Below are 12,769 nucleotides of genomic sequence, written 5' to 3' on the forward strand. Positions count from 1 at the left end.
TGGCCATAAAAGATCTGTGTTTGGCCAAACCCACAATCTTTATGATATATTGATTTGTTGTTAAGTTTGTGATACTGTACAGAAAACATATTTGTAATGAAAGTTTTGTTCACATTTTTCCATTTGTTACGGAGGAAGCATATCAAATAACTTAATATCGTAAATTGAAAGTGTATTAATGGCAAACTTTAAAGTGAAATACCTGTTATGTTACCCACTATATGATACATCAATGTTATGTATTTGTGTAGTAAAACCATACATTTCCACTAAAGTATGAGGAAGCATATCAAATAACTTAATATCGTAAATTGAAAGTGTATTACTGGCAAACTTTAAAGTGAAATACCTGTTATGTTACCCACTATATGATACATCAATGTTATGTATTTGTGTAGTAAAACCGTACATTTCCACTAAAGTATGAGGAAGCATATCAAATAACTTAATATCATAAATTGAAAGTGTATTAATGGCAAACTTTAAAGTGAAATACCTGTTATGTTACCCACTATATGATACATCAATGTTATGTATTTGTGTAGTAAAACCGTACATTTCCACTAAAGTATGTTGGAATTTAAACTTTTATGTATTTTAAATTAGTTTTTCTGTGGCTACTTTAGTTGAAAGAACCAAAAGTTGTGAGAATGGCCAAGATTTTAGAGAAAGTGAACAGTTGTTATCTGCCGTCCTTCAAGAACATGTTTAGAGATGTTGTGGCAGGTGAGTGGTTTAAGGTGTTTAAGTAAACTTGTGTTTAATCAAGATTGTTAAAATTACTTTTGAAGGCTTAATTAAATAAGAATTTTTTTCACTTTCATTTACAAACAACTATAATTTTTTGTTTATATCTATTAAAATGAACAAAGCATTGCCTTTAGACTGCAGACCACAACTACTGAATGTCAAATAACGTCACCAAATATTAACAGAACGTCTAATAATGTCACAGAATCTGTAGACTTCCACTTACATGTACTTCATTCAACAAAGCTCCCACTCTTACATGTCTTAATGTGTTTTGCACCAGCTTATGATGACATTAGACTGTAGCCCTATACCAAAAGGAGTATGATACATCTTCCATACACAGTAATCTCCATGACCACTAGCATTTGAACAATGGCTCATTCTTCCCTCAGCACTGATTATCTTCATACATGTTTGAAATTGTGTCTTTGTTTTTGGAATTGTGGGATTTTTGTGTTGCTTTTGTTTTCTAACTAGAGTATATTTACTGTTAATTCAGTTTTTTTGTGGATTTCATTTGACCATAAATTCCTAGATCCACATTTCTGCTACCTCCTGAGGTCCTGACACTCTACTTCAGGAGTCAACTCCTGCAGTTTCAATGGTGACTGGAGGCACTCTGACTGCTAGTGATGTTACCACCACTGTGCATCAGGTAACATCACTAGCAGTCAGAGTGCCTCCAGTTACCATTGAAACTAGAGCAACCACCACCGCTGTGCATCAGATGGTTCGCTCCAGTTTCAATGGTAACTGGAGGCACTCTGACTGCTAGTGATTTAACCACCGCTGTGCATCGGGTGGTTCGCTCCAGTTTCAATGGTAACTGGAGGCACTCTGACTGCTAGTGATGTTACCACCACTGTGCACCATATGGTTGACTCTGTTTTACCTTTTTTTTATTTCAGATCTAGGTTTTTCAACTTCTTGTTTCTGTTACTTAGGCTGAGCCTGCCTTGTATTTCAATGATTTTGACCAGCTGTTCCCAATGCCTGTCTTTGTTTTTGGTTCTTTTCTTCCTGAAGAGGTACAGGTAATCCCAGCTTTGTTCTTTGCTATTTCACGTATGTGATATTCTTGATTTTTTCTCCCATTGTAACTGAAGAGTCAATTCATTATTATGTTAAATATTTTTTAGCTTTAGCAGAAGCACAAGACATAACTCTTCACCTGGCTCCTCTGCAAAAACACTTTGAGTATTTGGAACAAGCTGATTTTCCAGATCTTTACCCTCTCCTTCATCCATTGATTCATACGGTATGTTTGGTGTGGAACCATTCAAAATACTACAGTTCTCCTTCAAAAATAATAGTGCTTATCCAGAAGATATGCAATCTGCTAATTGACATGGTAAGGATTTTTAATGTACATCTTTTAAAATACAAATGATGCAATTTTGATATTAACTGATCATTTTGATAGAGAAAGAAAAGTAATTGTGTTGCCAATAAAAATAGTCAACATTTGAAATTTAGATTTATTAATAAGGATGCAAAAAATATAATTCAGTTGTAATTAATTATTTTCTCTGCAAGACTGGTCACTACAGTAATATCTTCCCACCAAAAAGAATAGAGATGTTAATAATATTGAATCATCAGTTAACTACAAAATATGTATTGAAATAGCCATAGAAAATGTTAAACACCATAATTGCAAAATATTACATTTTCTTCAACCTACATTAATAATGGTTTATTTTAAGTTTAAATAACGTGGTATTTAAATGCCAGTAAGAAATGTTATAAACCACAACCACTTTGTTGGTAAATTTTCTTCAATTTACACTATGATCAGAGTAAGCTATTTACTTAGAGCATAACTAAAAATCAACCTGGTCATCAGTATAGCCAATTAAATATACTTTTATTATGTATCTACATGCAAAGAGTAGAATGCATTGTTCCATTAGTTTTGTATCCTTGCAGAGTTTAACTAGAAATATTCTAGACCACAACCACAGTGGTACATTTTTTTTAACCTACACTAATGAGGGTTTATTTAATTTTGTAATATAACTAGGCTACTAAATTAAAATAAGTAAGTATGACTGTGCTTTTCAATGCAGTACTTACCACTTCTCACAAGATTAGCTATTCTCGTTCAGTGCTGCCCTCTACATGCAAACTTTTCATAACGTATGCCACAAGCCTTGCGCACTCCCTCTGTTGGAAATATCATGTTTCAACACGTCTCTCTTGCAAATCATCATGCATCATCTTTTAACCAACAGTAGCCTGACGTGCTCACGTGATGCATGTGACTCCCTCTACACTCCTCTACTGAACCTTCACTTATCGTTTGGCAGCATTCGAGTTGAGATATTTTTTTGTGTGTACTAGTGCTACCGTGTGTTGACGGAACATTTTCCCGCCAAAAGTGGTTTCTTTTTGAACTTAACTTTTAATTTCCTTTCTACTATAACCAATTCAATTTTAGCAGTCTATTTCGGCAAAACTTGATCACTTGTGAGTTCTGTTTTGCATTATGAGTCACACCAACAACTAATGTTATTTCTCAGGCCTCAGGTGTGGATGACCCGATGGTAGATCTTTCAGCATTTATACGTTGGGAGATTGAATACTACATGGGTCAATTTTTGTTCCCTAACATCCTTCAGTCTCCTCCTCAATCGGCTGAAATTCTACAAAATGACGAGGATTTCCTACTTGCTACCTGAGGAATCATCTAGTCCTAATTCGGTCTTCATGGATTTTGTGTTTCAGGTCTGTGATGTCTTATCTCATTTTTCCTATATCGTTTTTCCCTTGACCTTCTTTATTACATGAAACCTCTTCTCAACCACTTTTGTTTTTTCCCTCCCTCCCAGACAATCGGGTACATGCTGATCACTTTGTCTCTCAATTAAGTGAGGGGATCAGCATGTGCCGTACTACTCGAGGCCCTCGGATCAGCATGCTCTTTCGTACCATCTTGCTGACTATCTATTTTTGGATCAGCAGTTGTTGGGTTTGTTGTTACTTCTTACCCATGCCCAATATTCTCGTCTTTGTCTTACCCTAACCATCCTTCTATACATTTTCTCTCTGAAGTACTCCACAGAAATCCTGAGTGGTTTTCTGTGGATACTCTGCACATTCTCTCCTCCACATTAACCCGCATTTCTTCCTCGGCTCTGGCGTTACACTCGTGGTTTCTTTGCTGTTAGGACCTTATTGGTAGGGATGCTGTATTGGCCCAGGTCAGTTTACCCTCTCCATATCTACAGGACTTATGTCTTGCTCTGTTTTTGTGATGTCATATCTATGGTACTGTCCCAGAAACTATTGAGCCTCGAGTTACATCAGCTCTTTAGCAATCCACCCTCACATTCTTTGTTGCCCATTTGTCTCAGTCAATGCCTCATATGTCCTCTATTCCCATCTCTTGTCCTTCATCCTCCCAACCCTTATCTGTTCCTGCTAGTTGGGGTACTTCTTTTTGTCTTTCGTCATCGATTTCCTTGACGATGAAATATCCATCACCAATGTTACCGGTGACTACCCTGTGTGTTTGGAGCCGATAGGAGCTTTTCTGTTGGTATTTCTACTTTGCTGGCATCCCTTCATCGAGGATCAATGGGTGATACGGGTTCTGTCAGAAGGATTCGTTCTCCAGTTTCTTTCCCCTTCTTCCCCTTTTCCTTGCTCCATTTCCTTACCTCTTCCTCCAGATCCCGCAGCATGCCAGCATCTATCAGAGGTGGTTCGAGAATTGCTTTTACAGTGGGCTATTGAACCGAGTGACCACCCTTCCAGGGATATTTAGTCCCCAAGAAAACTAGGGATTGGCGGCCGGTTATTGATTTATCTCACCTCAACCGCTTCACTTCCAAAGTTTACCATGAGGTGGCCATTTTTGCCACGATTGTGGATGACGAACATGGATGTCTCCAATGCTTACCTTCATATCCCAATTGCCCAGCAGTCTTGACCTTATCTTTGATTTGTCCATCTTGGGGTGGTTAACAATTTTGAGCCCTTCCCTTCAGACTCGCATTGGCTCCTTATGTGTTTTGTCGCATCATCCTGGCATTTTCTCATCATTTTCATGCTTTGGGGATGCGATTTCATTATTAAATAGATGACTGGCTCCTGCTGGCTCATTCCAAATAGGAATCAGTCACTCATACCCACCAACTCCTTTCTGTGGTAGCTTTAGCGGGCTGGTTATTCAAACTGGAGAAGCCCTTTCTTCAACCTACACAATACTTGGTCCATGTAGGAGTCTTTTTCAACACCAAAATCAGTTGTGCCATGCCTTCTTTACGTCTTCAGTCCACTTACAGTTCAGGCCACTTACTGCTCACAGGGTTCTATTGCTTTTGGGGATGTGGTCCTCCATCACTACACTTATCCCTCTCAGTCATGCCCACATGAGATTCCTGCAATGGGCACTTCACGACAGATGGAACCTTGCTCGAGATTCTCTTTCCACCATCTCCCTTCCTCCTTCCTGCAAAATGATCTACACTAGTGGCTGGACAAGGCTCATATGTCAATGGGCGTGCCACTTTCATCCCCACACATCCGGATATACATTTGTTCACAGATGCATCTCTTCAAGGTTGGGGGGCATGGATCAATCACCAGGAAACTTTGGGCCATTTGTCTGCAGACGAATCTGTCTTGCATATCAATGTTCTCAAACTTCTGGTGTTATTTCAGGCTTTACATCACTTTCTTCTTCTTGTCCATCATTGTCTGAGGGATGGTTCATTCAGACAACTCTATGGTGGTGGCACATATCAACCACCGGGTGGGGGGCATCCAGTCCAGAGACCTCTGTTTTCGGATGTTGAAACTCTTACACTTGGCCCATGCACCTCACATCCGTCTTATCACATGTCATGTGCTTGGTGCTTTCAATCTCATCATACATTGTCTTTGGTGATCAGACCAGATATATCCTATGGAGTGAGCATTGGATCCTCTTGTTTTCTGGAACCTTTGACATTGTTGGAGTTCTCCTCAATTATATGCTTTTGCCACGAGCCTCAATTCCAAATTGCCCCTCTTTTGGTCACCTTTATTGTATTCACAGGCCTTTGCAGTCAATGCTTTTAGCCAGGATTGGTCCTACAAATACCTGTATGTGTACCCTACAATCTGGCTGTTGCATCAAGTGATTTCTCTAGTGCATTCCACTCCTTGCTGAATCCTTCTGATAACACTCTTTTAGCTGGTACAACCTTTGTTTCCCAAGTTACAGCATCTGCTCCTGACACCACCAGTTCCTCTTGTACTTTCTCCTTCCCTTCTTCATCAACCTTGATCCAACTTCCTACATCCCAATCTCCCCATCCTCCATCCTCACACCTGACTTTTGTCCGGCCCTTGGTGAGAGAATCCAGTCTCACACGTGAAGTTGCCTTCCTGTTCCATGTGATCATCTTCTCTAGAAGTCTACCAATGTAAGTGGAAAGTCTTCCACTGTTGGTCTGCTAACAGAGGAATTCCTGCTGACAAGCCATCTGTGGCTCATGTTACAGAATTCATCACCTGGCTGTTCGACTATGGTTCTTCAGGCTCCTCACTTTCAGGATATCAGGCAGCCCTATCCCATACCATCCATTTTTCCAGATATTGTAAGATTTTCCTTTCTCCTGTTCTTACTGGGATCATGCATTTCTTCAGGATTAGATGGCTGTCGAGACATCCTGCCCTTCTGGATTGGGACATTAATGTAGTCCTCCATGCCCTCAGTTTACATCCATTTGAATAACTTTCCTCATGCTCCTTGTTTCAGCTGTCTCTTAAAACTTATTTCCAGCTTCCGTTGGCCTGTGGATGTCAACAGTTGGATCTGTTTGCCATAGATGTAGCACGTTCCCTTTATCATCGTACGTATCTTCTCCTTTATCCTGATCGTTCCTTTCTCCCTAAAATCTCGGCAGCTAGGGAGGGTTGTTCATCATTTTCTACTATTTTCCTGTCTTCTATGTCCCATATTTACCCTTGACTGGATCCGGATAAACTTCTGTGTCTGGTCAGTGCACTTCGTTGTTATATCACACCTACAGCATCTTTTCGGGGTATGTGCGACCATCTATTTATTCCGTGACAATCCTCCTGTTTTGTGATCTTTCCCCTTCTACTCTTACAAATTAGGTATGCCTTTTGGTTCGTTTTGCCTACTCTTCCCTGCCTTCTTCTTCCCATACCTTGTTCCATGTTTCCTCCCATCAAATCAGACATCTCACCTTTCCCATCGCTTTTCATTTTTGTCATCTGATGGAGAGATTTTCCAATGTGGCATATGAACCACTCCTAGTATGTTCATCTCTCACTATCTTCATTGTATCGCACTTTCCTCAGCGTCGGAGTTTCATCTACCACCTGTGGCCATTCTCCAGATTTCGGTGTGACTTCGAATGATGTTTTATTCATTTGTTTTAAGGGGCCTTTTCTCTCCCTTTTTATCATGGATTCTGCTCTATGGCGAGTGGTGCTTGTCCAGGTATTCTTTAACTCTAAATCAGTACTGTCCGCCATGTTAACTTGCACTTTCTAGTCCATGGCTACTCATACTCATTGTTGAGATTGGGTGTTCCACAAGATCACTTGTTGGAGAATAACCTCGTGATGCCATTGCTTCATAAACATGCCTATTCCAGACTGTACCAGCCATGGACTACATGGGTAAAGCAGAAGGGGATTGCTCTCCATCCTTGCCATGCCTTGTGTGAATAACCAGGTATGGTCTACTTTTCAAAATAGAGTTTTGTGGTCACTCATTGCACTGTCTCCGATGATGACATTCCTTTGGGCTCTTCACCACATAGTCACCCTCCTTTCTTCAAGTGGAGTATGGGAGTCCTTGCCACTTTCTATTCCAATCCGCTAGAGTGGTGGACCATGGAGGCACCCTCCAGAATGAGTTTCCCAGACCATTCAGTTGATAGTAGAGCAGTGATGTTCTTCTGGTGTAGAAGTGACGTGGTCTCCATAGGATTTGAGACATAGCCTTGCTGGTTGGTGTGACCTCTTGACCATGTTACACACCAACACTGAGTTGAGCTGTCTCCTTCCAGGATGATGTGGCCTCCCACTACCATTTACACAATTAATGGAGATGAACTATAACCTTCTGGTTAATATGGCCTCCTTATCCCTATTACACTCGCGGGAGCTGTTGCCTTCTAGGTTGATGTGGCTTCTTGTTACTATTTACAAAACCAGGGAAGTAAAGCTGCCACTTTTTGAGATGATGTTGCCTCCTGCTTCCTTATACACATCAGCTGGAGTTGAGACATTCCCTTACAGGATGACATGGCCTTCTAATCCACTTTACTTTCACACTGGACTTGAGCTGTCACAATTGCAGTTCATCCTTTAATTGGGTACCCTCATCCTACCTTTGCATGGATGTTGGTTCCTGGCATCGAGGTTTTGAATTATAGTAAACCAATCAACATAAGTCCTCCCACAGAGGCAGGTTGTCTCTCTTCCTCCCTTAGTTGCACCATCTTTATCTTTCGTTACTGCATAGTTAGTGGGCCGGATCTGGTGCTCTCCTGGACTATCACTCATTCTTCTTATGGAGATGTTATTGTTTTTGTATAGTACTGGCCTGTGCCATGGTTGGCGAGTTGATTCCATTTGATTGACATCTTGTCCCCGTGGCGTGGACTATTCCTCATTCTTCTTATGGAGATGTTATTGTTTTTGTATAGTACTGGCCTGTGTCATGGTTGGGGAGTTGATTCCATTTGATGGACATCTTGTCGCTGTGGCGTGGACTATTTCTCATTCTTCTTATGGAGATGTTATTGTTTTTGTATGGTACTGGTCTGTGTCATGGTTGGGGAGTTGATTCCATTTGATGGACATCCTGTCACTGTGGCATACCCAGATATCAGTGCAGGTCTTAAAACCCTGATTTTTGGGTTTAAGGTGAAGATGATATGATCCTTATCCTACTCCTGTGTGGATGTCAGTGTCCCAAGGGGAGGTTTTGGATGTAGTTGACTTACAGAGTATGGTCTGATGCACCCTAGCCACTCTACACCTTACATTTTCACCCTTGTGCATGAAGAGTATACCTGGCTCAGAAGTAGTACAGTACCCCTTCACTGATCTTCGGTTCTATATCTCTCACCCTGTGTGGATATCGATGTCCCAAGGGAAGGTTTTGGATGTAGTTGACTTACAGAGTATGGTCTGATGCACCCTAGCCACTCTACACCTTATATTTTCACCCTTGTGCATGTCACACTGTCCACAAGGGTCAAGAGTATACCTGGCTCAGAAGTAGTGTGGTTCCCCTCCTCTGATCTTCAGTTGTATATCTCTCATGATCAGAGGTATTCTTCTGATGCTTTCGAGAGTACTTCTTTCATTCCCTCTCACTGGTCCCTCCTTCTTTCCAATGTTGGATTCTAGCTAATTTTGTGAGAGGAGATAAGTATTGTATTGGAAATTATAATTTTCCTATACTGAAAATGTATTTCTGATAGGTACTTCCCTCTTCTCACACTTCCCACTTTCCTGCACTCTGCCAAACTTTGAAGTGAAGCTTCGGTAGAGGGAGTCACATGCATCACGTGAACATGTCAGGCTACTATTTGTTAAAAGATGACACATGATGATTTGCATGAGAGACATGTTGGAACATGATATTTCTGATAAAGGGGTGTGTGCAAGGCTTTTGGCATGTGTTATAAAAGTTCACATGTAGAGTGCAGCACTGAAGAGGTAAGTACCTATTGAAAATACATTTTCAGTATAGGAAAATTATAACTTTCTAACATCTAGATACAGTCATTGATCAAGGGTGGTAGTAAATTCATTATGTATCATTTCCATTTAGTGTACCCACTACCTCGATCCAAGTAATATATTTAAGTCAGAGCTAGAGGAAAGCCTTGAGAAAGTGAATACATCTTTCAAAGTCTTGAATCATTTTCTACGCATATACCAAGATTACCGGACAAATATGTCACAGTATTTAACTAATGTCAAAGTAAATGCTTGGGCCTTTCCTGATAGAAGAATTTTTGAAAGATTCAATCTGTTCTTGGCCAGATTAACTGTTATCAAGGTGGGTTGGAAAATTCTGCTCATATTATTTTGTATTAGTTAAAAATAGTTGTTGATATTTGGTTTTTACCAAATATTTTATTTACTGCTACATCATGCTGTTGATAACTTTAAGTAATGTACACAATTAGAAGTTTAGTCATGGTAGAAAACATTTATGAGAAAATAAAATTATAGATTAAAGAGAGAACCTAAAGTGAAGATTAAAATATAAGTTAAGAAATATAAGTACACTAAACTTGTAGTGAAAGCAAAGTTTACTATTTTCTACAGGAAACTTACAGTATCAAGCTGTCAATATTAAACTGTTCCACTCAAGCCTCCTGTTATATCATCATTCTTTGGAATGTTTGGCAAACTTACAGTACCAAGCTGTTGATATTAAACTGTTCCACTCAAGCCTCCTGTTATATATGATAAAAAAAAAACTGCTATCCAGTTCGTTCTCACAGTGGTAACTTATTCATGGTATACAATGATGTTGTGTGATTGGAAGAAGACAAGTATTAGTATCATCCTAACTGAAATCAAGATCATTGGTACTATTGAAAAGCCTGACAATGATCACAAGAGATTTGTTCCTATAATGCCCAGCTTTAAGGGAACCATTTCTAATGGAGTATATATGTGAGGACACTTGTGATACAGTTGCAACTCCATCAGAGAATCATCTTCAAACTTACATTATCGTGGAATTAATCTAGCTGTGAGGACTATCTTGGAAATCAAGAAAGTACTTGGACTGATCTGTGAAGAGAAGTTGATTTTTGTGTCATCTTTTCCACCAGAAATGGTTGTACATCTTTGTATATGACTTTTCCAATGATTTGGCAATAATCTTCTAAAAACACAAATCACAAGTGTGCACCATGTTTTCAGAAGATTAAAAACACAAATCACACATGTGCATCTATGTTTTTAGAAGATTAAAAACACAAATCGCACATGTGCACCATGTTTTCAGAAGATTAGTTCTTTAGATCATATGTTAGTTTTTAATATTTTTACAAATCCTTGACCTGTATTTGTTTGTTCAAGATGTCTGATGCTCAATAGCTGATAAAGTATTATCCCGAGGCTCTGTTTTTATTGTAGAGTCTCAAGATGGTAAAATGGGTACCAACAATTGTTTGTTTCAAATCTTTTTTAATGCATAAAACTAATAAATTAATAATTATTTTTTTGTATAGGAGTTTTTTGAGACTTCTCAAGAATTTTTCAAACTAGAAAAAATCGAGATGGGTGGTGTTCGAGGCCGTATGTATGGTGTTCAGGTGACAAATATTCATCAAGAATTTCTTGAACTTTATGGATCATTTGCTAACAAAACTTATGATGCCTTGGATCCAACTTCTGAGGTGAGCATCACTGTTGATTTACATTTTCTCTGATGAGAATAAATGGTGATCGAGTAGTTTAAATCTTTAAGAACTTAAATTGTATTCAGTTATACTTCCCATATTACACCAGTTTGAGAAAACTTCTCTTGTTACATATACCACAAAGTAGCTCATTTTACCTTTAATTGTTAGGTATGTTTAATGACTGATATATTATAAATCAGTGTTACATTACACAGAAACAAGGCGCTGCACCAGTAGACTAAAGGTTAAAAATTATTATAATATATCTGTCATTAAAGTTTGGTTGAGGAATTTCAAGTGAACAGTTTTTATCACTTATTTCATTCATTGTCGACATTAGTATAGTTTCACGTGCATTTACAGTCTCTGTCATAAAGTAGAGACGATAGACTTTGAAAAATGACGGACAAGTACATCTTTATTTGTCGTGGTTTCTATCCGTGAAGCCGAGAAGATAATCTGTTGCTTTGTAATGTTTAGGAATGTTGTTTTAGTTGAGTAGAAGTGCTTGTATTTCTAATCACTTGTTTCGTTAATAGACACAGTGGACTTAGCTGAGTTGAAAGATTAAAATTAATAACATAAACACTTATTTTGTTGTCACTAATACTGATTTTTTCCCACTTTTTACTTAGTTAAAATCTGTACTCTGATGTTTTATTCACACTTTACGGCACTTTTTCCACCCAGGTTTCTCATCTCTGAGGTCAGTTCTCTGGGTTTTGTCATTGGTACGATAAAAGACTTAGGCAGAATATAAAATAATTGATATATATTTTTTAAACATTCCAGGAATTTGTTCAAGATTACAGCCACTTCAAAGAGAAAATTCATGATTTAGATCAGAGGCTTGGTGCAGTAGTTTGTCTCAGTTTTGAAGACTGTACCAGCATTGAAGCAATTTTCAAAGTAATGTCTTAACTTTTAATTTATTTTATCATTACAACAAATTACTGTCTTTTTTTTTCTTTCAGTTAACTATAGAATATATTATGCAGAAACAAATTATCAATAACTAAATGTTGGTTGTCATATGCAGTTTAATTTATAAACTTAAGTGAAGAGCAAACTTGTAAACATACAGTTTTGTGTTGAGTGGGCCAGGGAGATATGCTTGTTTTTATTTAACACAAGATCTATATTAATTCCTGCTGAACTACAGTAGGTGAAATTGTATGTCTTTTATATTATGTTTCAATGTCCTGTTTAGACCTTTAATGAAATCGTTTCACCTGATAAATGTAGGGTAATTAATTTTATCATAATTATAGCTTTTAAAGATGTTTAGAACTTCATAGATCTCTGATATAAACATACATTGGTAGTACCTTAGTAGTATCATGAACAACAACAACTGATTAAACATATATTGACAGTACAGTAGTAGTATCATGAACACAAACTGATTAAACATATATTGGCAGTACCTTAGTAGTATCATGAACAACAAACTGATTAAACATATATTGGTAGTACCTTAGTAGTATCATGAACACAAACTGATTAAACATATATTGGTAGTACCTTAGTAGTATCATGAACACAAACTGATTAAACATATATTGACAGTACAGTAGTAGTATCATGAACACAAACTGATTAAACATATA

The 12,769-nt window shown here is 38.2% G+C and overlaps 1 protein-coding gene across 1 annotated transcript in view; it reads left to right on the forward strand.

Annotated features, from left to right (window-relative positions):
- Positions 1-12,769, forward strand: part of LOC111083146 (dynein beta chain, ciliary-like) — a gene marked incomplete at its 3' end in the record, with an annotated part of 22,796 nt that overhangs the window by 7,797 nt on the left and 2,230 nt on the right. The window contains exons 5-9 of the mRNA XM_022379434.1: positions 627-726; positions 1,893-2,104; positions 9,566-9,796; positions 10,986-11,153; positions 11,952-12,068. Coding sequence (XP_022235142.1) covers positions 627-726; positions 1,893-2,104; positions 9,566-9,796; positions 10,986-11,153; positions 11,952-12,068 — 828 coding nt within the window. The remainder of the gene's footprint in view (positions 1-626; positions 727-1,892; positions 2,105-9,565; positions 9,797-10,985; positions 11,154-11,951; positions 12,069-12,769) is intronic.

Source organism: Limulus polyphemus, unplaced genomic scaffold, assembly GCF_000517525.1.
Source record: "Limulus polyphemus unplaced genomic scaffold, Limulus_polyphemus-2.1.2 Scaffold8351, whole genome shotgun sequence".
Classification (NCBI taxonomy): Eukaryota; Metazoa; Arthropoda; class Merostomata; order Xiphosura; family Limulidae; genus Limulus; species Limulus polyphemus.